Genomic DNA, 16,836 nt, shown 5'->3' with positions numbered 1-16,836 from the left:
AGTATAGTGCCTGAGTTTTTTTTTCTGAATTTTTTTTTTATTTAGATGTGTCTGTCAAGCAAACCTTACTTATCAGAACTGTATTTGTTCTGGGAAAATGAAAACTAAACTCACAGAAAATTCCCTGATGTTGTTTTTAGTTCATTACATTGGAGATCCCCAGATATGTGCCTACTTGTGGCTTGTTTCTATAAGACAAGGATGAAAGGGAAGTGCCCTTGTTGAATCCTGTGTATATATATATCAGGTTGTAAGTAGCCTACTCCAGCAGCATTTCGGTAGCCTTTTAGCTCACAGATTACCTGCAGAAAGGAAAAATCTTTCAGAGTACATTATGACTAGAACTACCACCGCTGTATTCCTTGCCCTTGTCTTCGCTGCAGGCATCGTCCAGGGTGAAAATTTAAATATTATTGTTATTATTTTGTCGGTTAGTGATGTAAATAATGCAGAATCTTATTATTTTTTCTACAAATGAAGCATTGTTTTATTTTTATAATATGTTAGTTTCACTGACTTTGTATATCCTGTTATGCAAAAAGTATTTTTAATGAAAAAAAAAAAAACAGAAGCAAAACGGTTTATTTTGGTTTTAAGTCAAGGAGTAGTAATGAGTGAATTTTTTTAGATTGTAGAAACTACAGCATGTCACCTTATGAAGTAATTTCCTGTGGATCCTGAGGAAGTGGAAGTTAGACTTTGTGCTAAATTAATTAATGATTACATAAGATAGACTGTGTATTTTCTTTATGTAACTGTCTACCGTAGCAATAGCCTTGAAACCACACAGAGTGAAAAAAATAATAAAATACAGATAAATGAGAAGGAGAGTCAAATTTGTTTGCAAACTGAACTTTAACATCTTTAGACACTCATGTTAAGCAAAAAATAGAACTTTGCCATAAAGAGCCATTAGATGCTTTCTGACTCTGAATTTATGGCCGTTTCTTTCAGCATTTATTATCCTTGCCTTTTTGATTTTGCTGCCACATTTCTTTAGTTACATTTAAAACATACGCTAAACTTATTATTTTTTTGAATAAAAGATAATTCATGTTATGCATACTCTTCTGTCGGCATCCTTCCAGCCCTTGCTTGAAGGGTTAAAGGAGCTATCTTATATACAATTCTTGCCATAAAAAGAGGAGTAGTGTCAGCTCTAGGCAAAACTTCAGTTTTGCTGCAGACTTGTCCAGTTACATTTTCCAGTATGTGTTTTCCGGTCAGTGAAGATTATAAGAGTTTAGGTCAAGTTTGAGCAATATATATATATATAGCATCAATTTATGAATATCAGGTAGGCAAAATGACTTTCTTCTCTGTAGTTGCAATTTGTTCTCTTCAGTAGCCATCAAAGTAGCACTAAAAGGCAGGAGGGTAAATAGCCTGGATTTCTGGATCTATATACCAACTACAAGAAATGGCTTCCTTCACAAGTGTAGCCCCATCTTCTGTGGCACTGAAGGAGCCATCAGGGTAAGAGAAGAATGAAGGGAATGAAGGGCAGATTCTACTGTGCTCTCATTGGGGAGGGCATGAATGTGCACACTCAGAGGTACATGTGTGGAGCATGATTTACCTGGTGGAGAGTGAAGAAACATCTTCCCACATAGGTAGAATGAGCTATCCTGCTGGCTAACATCCCTTAAGAAAGTGCTACCCTTTGCATAGCCAACCTAAGAGGTGCTACTAATGCTTCTAATCATGCATTGGGAGGCTAGGGACTCCATTCATCCACATAGAAGATGGACCGGCTCCTTGTTTGCTTAGCCCTTGCTCTCAAGGAGTGAATAACTGAGCTGGGAGGGAAGGGAGAGGTGATAGTCAGCAGAGATATGGAGAAAACTGAGCAAAAAAGCTAACTTCTAGCACATCTCATTGCACTAAATATTTTTTTACACTAAAGTATATACAGCGGTGTACATGGCATATGCCTGCTGTAACTTTGCTGTATTGTGCACTTGATATGATCACTTCCATGAAGAAAAGGCAACCCATATATGTGGTCTAGTCATTTTTTGTTCTGTGCAGCTCTCTCTCCTGACTTAGGGTTCATCTCCAAACTCAAGCATTCCATATTAATTGCCCCTTCAGTACAGGGCTATCACTACTGGCTTGGCTATAATAAGAACATCTGGTACAGTGCGTGAAGGATTTAACATTTTTCTTGTTGTTTGTTTTCTAATTTATGGATGTCTACTTACATATATAGCAAATAAAAAAACAAACAAACAAAAATGTTTCAAAGTGTTTCATATAATTTTTCCCCCAGGATTACTAACCGAGATGACTGGGCGTTGTCTTTGCAAACAAAGTGGCTTAAGTTTTGTTCAAAGAAAATTGATTGAAAAAATGGAAGTATACCCGATAAGCCAGTCATGTGATCACATTGAAGTTATGTAAGTATTTTGTACTTTACTTTTCTGTTGTTGTATAACACAGTCGTTCTTTATCACAGTTGTGATATACTGCTAAAGTGGTATTTTGTTTATTTATGTATTATCAACCAGACAAGTGTACTGGACATGAGTGCCCTTTTCAGGGGTGACCAAGGAGTGCATTTGATCAGGGGTGACCCAGGAGTGCAGTCTGGTTAAGTGACTTGCTCAGAGTCACACAGTTTAATAATGATGCATTTGCTGACACAGTACTAGGAATCCTGACCGAAATGTTTGCATTATCTAATGAATTATGCTATTAATAATGCAGTGGTGTTTGCATTAAACATTATTCAATTACTGTGTGTATCGTTCCTTTTTCTGTTACTAATCTCGGACAGTGATTATTTGGTTAATTTGACTGTAACTCAATATATAAGCAGCCAGTAAAGCCAGCATTTCAAATAATACCTACCCACTAACTGACTGCACAGTACTTTTAATGAAACTGCTCCGAATATTGTGCACACAGCATTTTGTGTTTTTGATCCCCATGCTAACCGGAGCTTTCCCCAGGAACCACTCATTGCTCATGCTACCTATTTAATTGTACTAAGGGGCAAGATAGGGGTGGTGGGTCCTGCCACTTAGATACTGAAAGGTGAGGATTTCTTTTACTGCTCTGTTTGTTCCATCTCTGTCATAGACTTAACATATTTGACACCCAGATGGTTGTGAGATAAAACATTTTTACATGTTTGCATGTTTCAAATGTGCCATTTTTAATGATGTGATCTGCTGAACTGGCAAGATCACCGTTATGGCAAACTGCAAAATGTATCCATTTTGTTTTCTTCTAGAAGGGGTGATGAGGCTATTGGCCAGTTATTTCCTATCCCTGTGTCTGAATTTACAGCACAGGCTGAGTCAGTTACTGAACCCAAGTCACTGTTGTCATAGTGATGATCTGTTGCCATGCACCATCAGGTGTACCATACAAAACATTTAAAACCAGTATGTAATGCAAATTTTAACATATTCCTTGGAAAAGACATTTATGAAAGCAGCAGACATTAGAAGCCATCTCCACTTTTCACACTGTAGTTTTAAGCGTTTTGTAATGAACATTATAATTTCATTTGCAACATGAAAACATTTTGGAAACTGTGCTATATTTAAAATGAATTCTTATTTCAGTGTAACGATGAAGAATTCTGGAAAGAAAATATGTCTGAACCATCAGTCAAAATGGGTGCAGAAGATCATCAATGCTATAGACAAGCAAAGGTAAGAGACTGTAGACAATACTAGCTTGGGTACCCTTCAATTTTAAACCCACTGTATTATGTAGCTGCTGAATTTAAAGTATGGGTATGTTGTTATGTAAGTGAAGTTATGTCATACTGTTGTGTGCTTGCCATACTCGTATTTGGGAGCACATCTAAAGAAAAAGACAATAAAACTGTAGACACATCCTTAAAATGTCAGAAAAGAGGATATAGTGCTGATGGGAGACTTGAATATGGTGATGCATGTCAGAATACTTTGCAGCACCTAATAGTAGGATCATTGTCTAAACCTTATAATGGTAGGCCTCAGACAACTAATTCTAAATTCTTCTCAGGATTGGGCAATCTTGGGCCTAGTGTTCTCAAGTGGAAACAGGGCGAAGATCTCAGAAGTGATAGTGGGTATCAGCATGTGAACTAGTGATCACCAAGCATTGTAGTTCACCATTAACTTAAAGATAGAATCCTGCCAATCAAAACTGATGACTCCAGACTTCAAGGAGACAGAGAGCAGATGTTGCCAAATGGGGAACTGGCTAAGAAAAGCTTGAAATAACAGTCATGAGGAAAGGATGGACAGACACTCATCAAAGTGCTATCCTTACAAGTGATTAATTTTTTTCTATAATTTACATGGTTACTGAGACATAGTTTTTGAGATTAACTCACCTCTGAGCTTACTGGGCTTTAAATCTTAATGTAATGTTAGGCTTTGCAAGAAAGATGGGGAAGTTTCACTCTACATAAATGATAAATTGGAATATAATAAATTATATAACTGCTGGAATGTTGAAATTGTGTCAGTGAACATTTGTGTGAAAAAAAAGTGAATGGTATGTTTATTTTACAGACCCACAAATCATAATAGAGATGACATTTATTTTATTATTTACACTTTGTTGATCAGGTTAGTCCCACTAGACCAATGGTCTCCTTTCAGGGCAGCCCTGAAGTGGTATTCATAATAACTAGGGGAAATTTAGCCAGCACACTAGGAAACTTACACTACTGTTTTCGATAAGTGCTGTGGCATCCTTTATATCCACCTGGGATAACACTAACTCAGGAAGATAGGGCCTTAGGTTAACATCTCATCCAAAGGACAGCACATTCAAGTGTGTGCCACCCCCTTAATTTGCACTGGGCAGTTAATCCAACTTATTGGTGTGGGTTGTGGGAATAGAACCCACAGCCTTCTGTGGCAAAGGAAAGTGTTCTACCTGTTGTTCTACAAAGATTACAGAACAAATATCAATGACATCATAAGCTTTAGTAAAATCTAACATCTCATTTTGTTGATAACTTTGATTTTATTGCAAGCAATTTAAATGTTCCTCAGGTGTCATAGCCTGACTCCTCTAGTTGTAAAGGGGTTGTTGGCGACTTGGTAGACTTCACTAAAGAATATGTTCACTCTTAGCTTGTTACCAAACCAACAAGGAAGGTTAATATATTAGACATAGCTTGGGATAAAAGTGTTACAAGTATAGGTGAATCCAATGCAGAACATGAACAGTCTGGTTTGGATCACCTTGGTGTCACCTGTAAATATTTCTGTAATAGTCTCGGTGAAATTCAGGAAGAGTGAGGCATTAGACATGCATATTATAGGGCTGATTTTGTAAATATCAGGGAAAGCTAAATACATGGGACTGGTAAGGTGAAATATGTTCAGTTAACACTGAGGCCAGCTGGGAGATATTTTCTGGACGTATATTTCATTTAATAGAAGAGTATGTGCCTCTGGTCTCTAATAAACCCTTATGTTGTAAGTCCCCCTGGTGGAATAAAGCTTTAGATAAGGCTTATATAAGAACGAGAATTTATGGGAAAAATATAAGAGATAACCTAGAAAAGATAATAGTGAAAGCTATAAAACATGCAGTACTTGTTTTAGAAATTATGTGAGGTCTGACATGCATAGATAGGAGGTAAATTTAGCCAGTAATACTTCAGAGGATAAGAAAGCCTTTTTAAACATCTGAAACCATATAGGAGTGATAAAAAACATAAGAAAACAAGAAAAGTCCCCGGTGCTCCTGGACCCAGTTGGCTACCTTTTTTTGTGATGTGGTTTATTTAATACGGCTCTCATCTCTGAAAGGCTCACAATGTTAGAAGGACAACACCCTGTTTCCAACCTAAAATGGAAAGCTAAACTGTCCTGTCCTAAAGCAGAAGCTATCTGTCCTGTCCTGCTATATTAAAGACTGCAAGCTAAACTGTCTTGTCCTAAAGCTATCCGTCCTGTCCTAATATATTGAAGACCGCAAAGGTTCTTATCTTTAACTAATCTATATATATATATGCTCACTGTAATTTAACTGAACTGGGTCCATAGCACTCTTAGCTAGCCCCTTGAGTTCCCATAAAAGCCAGCACGTCTTGTTAAAAAATTGGCTAACTTACAGTCGCTAGATAAAACTACACCTATTGGCAAAGCACAAGTTTTTTCCTGCCCCAAACATATACTCTTATACTCTAACCCAGTAGTGTAAATGCTAAAGAAATACAACTCTGTATATTCTTCTTTAAGTGCATAAATTGCAAGCAAAGTCCTCAGGTAACTCGTGGTTTGGTTCAGCCAATCGGCTGCCTGACCCCCCCCCCTTCTAGGTACAGTACCAAGGTTACTAATACCCCCCACATTAACCACCATTTTCAAAGTCCCCAGTGCTCCTGGACCCAGTCGGCTGCCTTTTTTGTGATGTGGTATGTAATTAACTGTTTAAATGTTTTTGTCCTTGCCTAACGTGTGAAATTGCTCAAATTAAGAATATTTTGATCAGTATTATTTGCTAGCTGATCATAGTGTATTTGTACAGTGGTTTATCTGCTAACATATGGTCTGATAATATTTACTAAATGCGTGTAGCTGCTCCTACAAGAAAATGCTGTGTTAGAAAATATCTTGATATTGAATGCAGTGCACAAATATAGATTGTATGCTTACATAGGGCCTATTGAACATATATTTGAATGTATTGTGCTAAAACAAAAAGTTTCATGACGGGTTATGCACAAACGACTATTACCTTATTTATTTACTTGTGCTAAGCTACAATCTCTGGTGATAAATGCTATACTACTTTTGTAGAACTAAGTACTGAACCTCTGATATATATTTAATCAAAACCTTGTGATTTTTAAATGTTTTGCTAACAAATTACGCTGCAATGGTTACAGTGCAGACAAGTTTGCTCCTATTGTGTCTGATGCATGCACTGGTGAAAATATAATGTGTCTGTAAGGTTAAGAATTGAAGGTATGGTAGCAAAACTCTAACTACAATATCCTTTACTAGGTTTTGTCATAATATGGCTCCCTCTCTGAAAGGCTCACAATGATAGGACAACACCCTGTTTCCAACCTAAAACGGAAAGCTAAACTGTCCTGTCCTAAAGCAGAAGCAATCCGTCCTGCCCTAATATATTAAAGACGGCAAAGGTTCTTATCATTAACCAATCTATATATGCTCTATGTAATTTAACTGAACTGGGCCCATAGCACTCTTAGCTAGCCCCTTGCGTTCCCATAAAAGCCAGCACATCTTGCTAAAAAATTGGATAACTTACAGTCGCTAGATAAAACTACACCTAGTGGCAAAACACACGTTTTTTCCTGCCCCAAACGTGTACTCTTATACTTTAACCCAGTAGTGTACCTGCTAAAGAAATAAAACTCTGTATATTCTTTAAGTACATACATTGCAAGCACAGTCCTCAGGTAACTCGTGGTTTGGTTCATATCAATCACACTATTAAAACCATTAATTAAAAACTTGGCTCACTATATAGGATTAAACCGTTCCTTACTCCACTTGCCAGAACTGCTATTGCCCATTCCCATCTAATCTCTACCCTTCTCTATGCCTCCCCATTATTCACCAACTTGAACAAATCTGATCTTAGCAAACACTCTAGCTATTACAGCCATATTGCTAGATTTGCCACTGGCTCAGCATATAGGACACACCACTGTCATAACTTAAATCTTCTAGGTCGGCTAGGATTGCCTAATCTACTACAGTATAACCAACTCATAGTCACCTATAAAGTTCTTAATCAACCTGAAAAAATGCCTGCACTTCAAAATATTATCAGGCCCTATAGTAACATCAAGCCACTTTGTTCATCCAATAGACTGCTGGTTCAAACAGTTAAAACCCTCAACTCAGCTGGGGACTCTCTGTTGGCAAAACCTGGAACTCTCTTCCTGCATATCTTACTCTAGAACCCTCTTTAACTTGATTCAAAAAAAGTCTCAAACTATATTTTGTCACACTGGCTTTGTCCTTGTTGCAATCCTGACTAGCTCTCTACCTAGTACTTAGATTACACTCAGCCTGTGTCATAACTGTTAATCTTTATACTTATGTATTATGAGAGATTGTATAACTTGCTTGTTTGAATAGAGACTGTAAATTATGTGTAACATGTTTCAAGTATATGATTTTTGTGTATGTTTGTCTAGAGCTATTCTCTCCAGGCCTCTGCAGAAAATAGACATGTATCCAGTCAGACTATTCCGGTCAACAAATGTAAAATAACATAAAATAAATAAAATACATAAGATTTAATATTTTCATGGGGAACATCTTGATTAAGGATCCCAAAATTCTGGCCAATTTTTTTTTTTAGAAAATGTTGTTAACATACAGGGAAAGCCTCTGGAAAGTGGTATTAGTTCATTTAATATAAGGTGATGTCTTCCCTAATCTTTTTTCTTCTAATGTTGAGGGGATGGTTGAAATGATAAAATCAAATACTACAGCAAACCCAGACAGTGTCAGTTTTTTTTCTACTCTCTGTCATGGGTGATATTGCTCATGGTTTATTTGTTTCAAACATATTTGGAGAAAAAGGCTGTTCTATGTATCTGGAATGAAACTGTTGTTGTCCCAGTGCCAAACAGAGTTGACCCAACTAGGACTGAAAATTGCAGATGCATTTTGCCTTACACATATTTTGAGAAAGTATTTTAAGAGAGTTACCTCAGAATATATCATTGCTTTGACTTTGATATGTACATTACTCAGCAGTGAGTTTGCCCCAGTTTAATCCTGTACTACTAATATACTTTATTTTTATCAAATGCTCTGCCCATGGAAGCTTTGTGAGCTCCACCGGTACTGTTCTTGGGAGGTGCATCTGTGCCCCCACACATGCATAACTTCCAGACTAAACAGTGCACCACCTGTGTAGCATGTAGCTCACCAGACTTGTAAGGCTGCTTTATCGTAGTAAGCATAAGCTATTTCACTTTCCCCAGACTTGACAAGCAGACATCAGTGACTCACTTCCATCCTCTTTCTGTGGCCTCTCCAACATTCATGACACTAATCAAACAGGGGTCATCTGGGTGCACCACAAGGCCACTAATGTTTTCCCTAACAGCTTTGTCCATCTTTCCTCAAACATTACTTTCACTGCCTCTCTCATTCCATGCAATAACTTATAAATCTTCCTTATTCAAGACTAATCTACTTGGTCTGTTTCTGTTCAAGGTTGGCCCCAAGCAGGTAATTCCCCCAAACTGACAATCTGTTGAGTTACTTAAAAAAATTAATAAAGGCTTTCTATTTTTAATTGATACCTGAAAACAAACTATGGATGTCCTTGTAACCAGGCCACCTAATGCACCACTCCATCATACAACACTAATGTTACTTTTATAGGTGCTAACCACAGTGTCTGATATTTTCTTCTTAACTTTTCTATCACCCTGATGAATGCTTCTATTATCTCTCACCATGTCCTAGATATCTGACCATCATGGAATTTTAGGATCCATTCCCTGAACTTATCATAACCCTTCTCAACTATTTTTATTGAGACTCTAGCTGCACTGTCCTTCAGCACCATACTTCTCAACTGTACAAATTTTCGCAGAATGTCCAGATTTTTGCCTCATACTTCTGGTCTGTTTTTCATAAAATTGTGGTTTTCTGGGAAATTAGTGGCAAACCATTAAAGACTGAAGTTGGAAAATAATGACAGACATTTGAGTTTCAGATTTCATACCCTTCAGAAAATTCATACCAATGCAAGACCTACTATTCTATTATCTTTCTAAGTTTATAAGAGCAATATTTAAAAATTGTCCTTATTTTTGGGCCTTTGTACCATTTCTGTTTATGGCTTTGTCCAGATTTCTTGCTCTGAGGTTGAGAGGTATGACAAATGTGTCAGGGCCATCACCATCAGCCAGAGGCATTTCTAATTGTGACATACTTGTTGCACCCCACTCCCCCATGTAGTGACTCTGGATGTGTCCAAGCAAGGCAAGGAACAGTTATGCAGTGTAAGTGTGCAGAGTATCCCCCCATCCAAGGATGACACAAGAACTACAGCGGCTTTTCATCTGTCCTTGATTTTGCAGAATGTTCTGGTTTTCTGTCATATTTTATACTGTTGATTTATGCTTATTATTCAGAAAATGCATGTTGTTGCAGTGTCTGTTGCCCTGTGTTTAAGTAGCAATGTTTTAATGACCATCAGGTAAGCTTGTCTGAGATTGTAAGATGCAAGTAAGCTTTAATAAGCATACTGTTAAAGAATTACCAACACTGAAAGCCTTTTTGTTGTTGCCATGCAGAGAATATTTACATAACTAGATAACGTATAAGCCTTAGGTATTGAATTGCATATAACAGTATTTGTAATAAAGGACAATATTACAGTATTTTCAGACCCTCATTACATTTGTTGGAGACTTGCAGTCATCTTTGCAGGCTTTACTCGTAAACTAAACAGAATGGCAATCTATCATGTGTGGTCCATAACCTGTGCAGTAATATGTTAAGCAATTTATCTTGAGCTTGTTTCTTGTTTGCTGTTCATTTTTTACTTTGATCCTGTTTTCCCCATGAAACAAGTAGATAGTTGTTGTCAGGCAGCAGGTCTTTTTGGATAAGAAATATTTTTACAAGTGGGGGTATCACAGAGATTTCTACTTTCAGCATGTTACTTGGTACTTTTATAAAGCTGAATATAAATTATAATTAGAACTACAGTGCAAGGAGACGTGGTTTGAGTTGAGTGCTGCTTGTTTTTTTTATACTTGATTTTGACTGGCATTCCAGTAATGTATTTAAAAAGTATTTTTTTTTCATGCCTCACAACCTGTTTCTTTCCATCTAGATATTAAGTAAACTGTCATGTAGACAATGCATTGAAATATTTTTTTCTTCTACACTTATTTTGTCTTGATTGGACTCTCATAATGACAGTTTAGCACCCAGGGTAGCGCATTTAATTCAAGTCCCAGTTTTTGTGGTTTTGAGCATAGACCCACCCCTTTCTAGCTGGCCACACCCCTTTCCATTGGCCACACCCATTCAACTATCTCTTGCAGCCCCCCTTTGATTTGAACTCACCAACCGCCACTGTCACTTTGGAAGTTGCTGACATCTGTGCAGTCACTGAGACATGGTTCAAAGGCACAGAAAGCACCCTGGCCATGCAGGGCTACAATGCCTTCCATACATTCAGACCACAAAATGAGCATGAAAGAACCAAAGGAGGAAGTATATCCATCTTCATTAGGATAAGTACACCTTGAGACTGGTCAAAGGTATGACTCTTTTGAGCTACTCCATCTCCAATTAATTATAGGCAAAGCCCCCCTACCAAATCATAGCTAGCTATAGACCACCACAATGAAACAGGAAAAACATACCGCATACCTAGACTTACCAGAGTCACTTACCATATAGCTCAACACCTTACTAATGGGTGATTTTAATTATCCTACCATCAACTGGGAAACATACACAACAACAAACATGCTGGCTCAGAGGTTCTTGGACTTTGTCAATGCAAATGCTCTGAAACAGCTAGTCAGCACACCCATAAATGGCTCAAATGTCCTGGACATAGTACCCACTAACATGGGATAGCATTGCACCCTCCCCTGTGTAATGTTCTTCCTGGTAAGATCAGACCATAAATCAGTCTTGTTTGATGTAATTATAAGACCAGGTACCCCATCAAGCTCAAAAACACTTAAGAATTTTTCAAAGACAAATTACCTCCTACTAAGTGATGGTATAAGAAGTTTCAAAGCCCCCTTTAACACAGATAACATGGACTCCTATGCAGAGGTGTACACCCATGTCCTGTATAACCACTTAAGCAGTTGTATAGAATCGGCTTTACCTGACAGGATTAAAACCAGATCTTGCCAAAAAATAAGCAACCTTGGTGGGCCCCTAGTATAAACAGGCCATACAACAAGAGGAAGTAACTAATGTCCAAGTACAAGAAGGAACTGGCTCAGCAGAGTAAGAAATCCCTCTCTAGCTCAAACAAACAAATTAGAGATCTTGTCAAGTCCTCCAAAGCTAATTATGAAACAAAAATTGCCTCCTTAGCTAAGGATAATTACAAGACATTTTTTAACTACATCCAAAATCTAAAAGGGAATACCCAGCTATGAGATAAACTGGTTGTGGATGGCACCACCCATACTCAGTCAAGGTAATAGCCAACCTGCTAGCTGACAGATTTGGAACAAACTTCACCCACCTGTCCCCCACAGTCATCCCCCAAAGTATACCTGCCACCATTCCTCAGCCTATTATTTTAAGACAGCAGGTCATCTCAGCACTCTCCAAGGCCAAAAACATGACATCAATGAGACCAGACAACATTCCAGGTTGCCTTTCAAGCAACTTAAAACATGACCTGGCAGACCCACTTAGATCCCTGTTTAATCACAGCCTGTGAACTATGTTCCTGTGGAATAGAGGACAGGAACAGTGATCCCTCTGCACAAAGGGAGACCATCATCCAACCCTGGGAATTATAGGCCAATAAGCCTGACTACTCTCCTCTGCAAGGACATGGAAAGAATCATTATGGACCTTATTAATAGGAATATAGGTAATCTCCAAAATCTAGCCCCAATCCAGTTCAGATTTGTTAAAGGTAGATAGTGCCTGTTAAACATAGTTGACTTCTTCGAGAAAGTCACCAAAGCTCTGGGTGGGGGAAAGACAGTGCATACCACCTACCTTGATCTAGCCAAGGCATCTGACACAATCTCCCACTCAGGTATTATATAGAAACTCTTCTAGTTGAGAATTAACCACTACATTACCAGATGGTTAGCCAATTGGTTCACCGACAGGACACATACTGTCAACTACAGCTCTAGCAAAAGAGTCACCAGTGGCATACCACAAGGTTCTGTGCTGGGCCCCTTACTGTTTGGAATTTATTTCCCAGAAGTCTAAGGAAACTTGGATGACCTGTGGCTGATCAAGTTCTCTGACAATTGCAAATTAGGAACAATCTTTGAGTCCCGCAATGATGTTAATCTACAGCAGACAGGGTTAATGCAGACAAATGATTAGTGCCAAAGCCATGAATTAAAGCTAAATGCAAAAAAATGCATTATTATTCCTTTTGAGAAAGCTGACATCCCTGCTAATTACATTATAGACAGCACCCCTAAGTGTAGACCCATTAGTATGTGATCTGGATATTCAGGTTGATAGTAACCTGAACTTTGACCACCATCTATCCACAATAGTAAGGATATCTCTCTATGTGGCACATCTTATAAATAAAGGCATCACATCTAGATCTAAGGATGCTATAACTCCATTATACTTGGCCCTCCTCAGACAAGTAATTGAGTACAGCACTCCCTTTTGCATGTACCTCACCAGAAAACTGCAACAACTGGAGAGACCACAGAGGTTTCTCACCAAGAAATTACAGGGTACACAAAACAAGTCTTACATGGAAAGACTGAAAGCCTTGTCACTCACTGTATTCTCTCTCCTACTGGTTGCTATGACCTGTGCCTGGGTTACAGGGCAGTCTCTGACCCAACCCTGATGGAAATGCTCCACATTCATAAGTCAAACTGCACGAGGATTACTCACTGCAGTGATCTTAACCTAGCCTCTTATATGAACAGGTCATGCTGGAGAAATAGATACATCTCCCAGAGATTTCCACTTCTCTGGGACAAGCTTCCAATTCACATGAAACAGAGCACCTCCCTGACCTTCTGCAAACACAACCTAGATCAATGGATGGGTGATCGCAAATTCAGTCCTGGAGTAGCACCCATGTCCCTCCTGGACAGAGGAAGTCGGTATTAACTACCATAGACCCTTATGTCTGCAAACTTCACTAACCTAACTACCGATAATTGGGGCAACTTGGGATAAATATGGGTAGACTTCTAAGGGCTTTAGGGCCGTTAGCCTAGTAACCTTCTATGAACCTATGAATCTATGAACAAATTAAAATTTAAGGATACAGGTAGGGCAGTTAGAGGAGCAAAAACTCAAGTGGAGGAAGAGATGCTTCCATGAGGAAGGGATGAAAAAACTTTTACAGATACATAAGGGAGCAAAGAAAGATGAAGGTAAAGATTATTAAAGATGAGGTTGAAGTCTACTGGCTCCAGATATGCATGCAGATTAGATTTCACACCTTGAAATTCAGCGCATCATGCAAAATCTATGACACTTGAGAGGTATGGCTGCATGGTGGGCTGATCAAAGATGATGGACAGACATGTAGAAACATTACTTCACACAAAAGGTAACTGACGATTGGAAGAGCCTTCATGAAAATAGTAGGATCCGACATAATTACATTCATGACTGCATGTAGCAGACGGAATGCCATTGTTACAAGGACTGAATATAGGAAGCTAGTGTTGGCTAAGTTGATAAGTAGAACCTGTAACTTATCACTAAAAAAATGCTGATTAGACCTGTCATGGGATTCTTATCTACCCTCATATCCAATGCCCTATGATCTCATACCATTTGAGAAATCCTTTATAAAAACTGCTGGCTGATCTGTGTGCTACATGAAATGATTTCAAAACAGTGATGCCAGGTTTACATGTCAGTCTATGCTTAATATTCTTGGACAAAAGTATCTTAAGAAGACTTGAATCTTTTTGACAAGAGAGTTTTCAGGATAACTTAAGATAGTCATCCTGTCTGGCAGTTTAGCACACAGGATCAAGGCTATGAGCTATTAATATGCTTCATCCTGTAGTTCCGGATATTTCTGTCAAGTCTATATTTGCCTCCTGCAAGCAAACCACTTAACGAGACAGGAGACCTCCACTAATAACATGTGACAACCCAGTTAGTGAAATATATAAGTAAAAATAATAAAATGCAATGATCTATATGTTAGATTTTTTGTGGATCACATTGTGTCACTTAGTCTGTTTGCTATATGTAGCTGTAGCATTTAACTGATATTCAGTGGCGAGATACATTACATGAGCTGGGATCCTCTGATAAACTAGCTTAATATTAACAGCTTTTGTCAGCTCATTATGTCAGTGCTGAGCACAAATTCAATACCACTGAGCTAAAGCTTAGCACAGGGATGTTACTATATCTTGAACAGTTTGTGTTTGAGCTGTACTGCTAAGTTTAATTCACAGGTCAAACATCATAGTTTTCATTTGGGCATCTATTAATTTCATCCTATTTCCAAGCAGCTACCCTTTAACAATGTCTAACTTATTTTTTGCCAGCAGGTTAGTATTATTTATTGTCAAACTGAGAACATGGCACTCTCAGATTTATAGTTTTCATTCATCTGGTATAAGAAAACTGAGCATCAAAACATTTTATTAGCACAATAAAACAGTGTATTCTTGTTTACATAGCAGAGGATTGTGTCATACACAAATAACGCTTCACTTTATATCATTTCTGTTTTCAGAGAAATTACATTTTTTCACAGTAATATATGCCTTTATATATAAAATGTATTGCTTTCAGACAATCACATTGTTAAATAGTAAGGGATATGCTAATAAAGGAAATGATGAGATTTTTATTTTCTTTTTTTTCCAGATTTTCATAATTGATGTTGTGATGAAAATGGAAAATGAAAACTGTCACAACAGATTCCCAAAAGTGAAAAGATATTGATCAAATTATGGCAAAATCTAAATATCTGTACATGCAGATCATGTTAACATCATATTCCGTCACAATATACATCTGCATATTGATCTACATGGGTACTGATAGTCTGACAGTTGAAATTAACATGCGAGAGCTCTGCATGATCATATCCATTGTTTGTAAAGAAAGACATTTTCTGGATTTTGTTGAATTAAGTGACCATCACAGCTTAAGTCTGAGTTGCAATTCATTTAGCTTTTTCAGATTTGTAATGTATTGTTATGTATTTCAAACAAGTTTCAGTTCCATGATGAAGGAGAAAGTAGAAAAAACAGTGATAATTTTGTTCCCTCAAAGTTTTGTATCTCGTAAGTTCTCTGATTAGTAATAATGTAATAAAAACATGATACTGTATTTTTGTATAAGCTAACTGTAGAAACAAGAGAGGCATAGTTGCTTTGTTACATTAATATTTGCTGATAGAAGGTAGAAGTAACTGCAGCATATTCCGTTGCATTCTAATTTAGGAGTCAGTTATTTAAAGCTATGCTTTGTAATGCCTCATAAGGTGTATATTGTTTAGTATCTCACAATATGCATAATAGAATGGCAATAAAACCAAGACAAAAGAGAATTCTGTACTGCAGAATCGTAGTCCCTGTATGGTGTACTACACACACACACACACACACACACACACACACACACACACACACACACACACACACACACACACACACACACACACACACACACACACACACACACACACACACACACACACACGCACACACACACGGACACACACATGCACGGACATACACAGGCACACACACACACACACACACACACACACACACACACACACACACACACACACACGGACATACACATACACACACACACGGACATACACACACACACACACACACACACGCACACACACGCAGGCACGCACACACACACACACACACACACACACACACACACACACACACACACACACACACACACACACACACACACACACACACACACACACAAGCACATCATCACCATAATCATCATTGTCATCAACCCCCCTAACCCCATTTTTCTTATTTTCTACATGAGGTTGGGGTGCCATGTCAACTGTCATGATCTGTCTCAATTCAATGCCACAATCCTACCTTCTTCAACAATCATGCTTGACTGTTGCAGGTCTTCTCTTACACAATCTCTTCAACTCACATTTGGACTCCCTTGTTTCCTCTTGCCATCTTCC

At 38.1% G+C, this 16,836-nt stretch overlaps 1 protein-coding gene across 1 annotated transcript; it reads left to right on the top strand.

Annotated features, from left to right (window-relative positions):
- The first annotated feature begins 278 nt into the window (after positions 1–278).
- Positions 279–15,607, top strand: LOC122791779 (C-X-C motif chemokine 11-1-like). The gene is made up of 4 exons (XM_044059704.1): positions 279–395; positions 2,273–2,399; positions 3,576–3,665; positions 15,519–15,607. The coding sequence occupies exons 1-4, from the start codon at positions 335–337 to the stop codon at positions 15,526–15,528; spliced, it is 288 nt and encodes a 95-aa protein (XP_043915639.1). The 5' UTR covers positions 279–334; the 3' UTR covers positions 15,529–15,607.
- Positions 15,608–16,836: the final 1,229 nt, after the last annotated feature.

The sequence above is a fragment of the Protopterus annectens genome, chromosome 17.part0 (assembly GCF_019279795.1).
Source record: "Protopterus annectens isolate FY-2018-M chromosome 17.part0, PAN1.0, whole genome shotgun sequence".
NCBI lineage: Eukaryota > Metazoa > Chordata > Ceratodontiformes > Protopteridae > Protopterus > Protopterus annectens.
Note: the sequence above shows the minus strand (reverse complement) of the source record. Positions and strands in the feature narration are given on the sequence as shown.

What these genes read in the sequence shown, in the direction of transcription:
- LOC122791779 (XM_044059704.1), top strand. Translation starts at nt 335, where the DNA reads ATGACTAGAACTACCACCGCTGTATTCCTTGCCCTTGTCTTCGCTGCA. An exon ending in CGCTGCAGGCATCGTCCAGG is followed by an intron (nt 396 to 2,272) that starts GTGAAAATTTAA and finishes TTTTTCCCCCAG; the next exon opens with GATTACTAACCGAGATGACT. An exon ending in TGTGATCACATTGAAGTTAT is followed by an intron (nt 2,400 to 3,575) that starts GTAAGTATTTTG and finishes TTCTTATTTCAG; the next exon opens with TGTAACGATGAAGAATTCTG.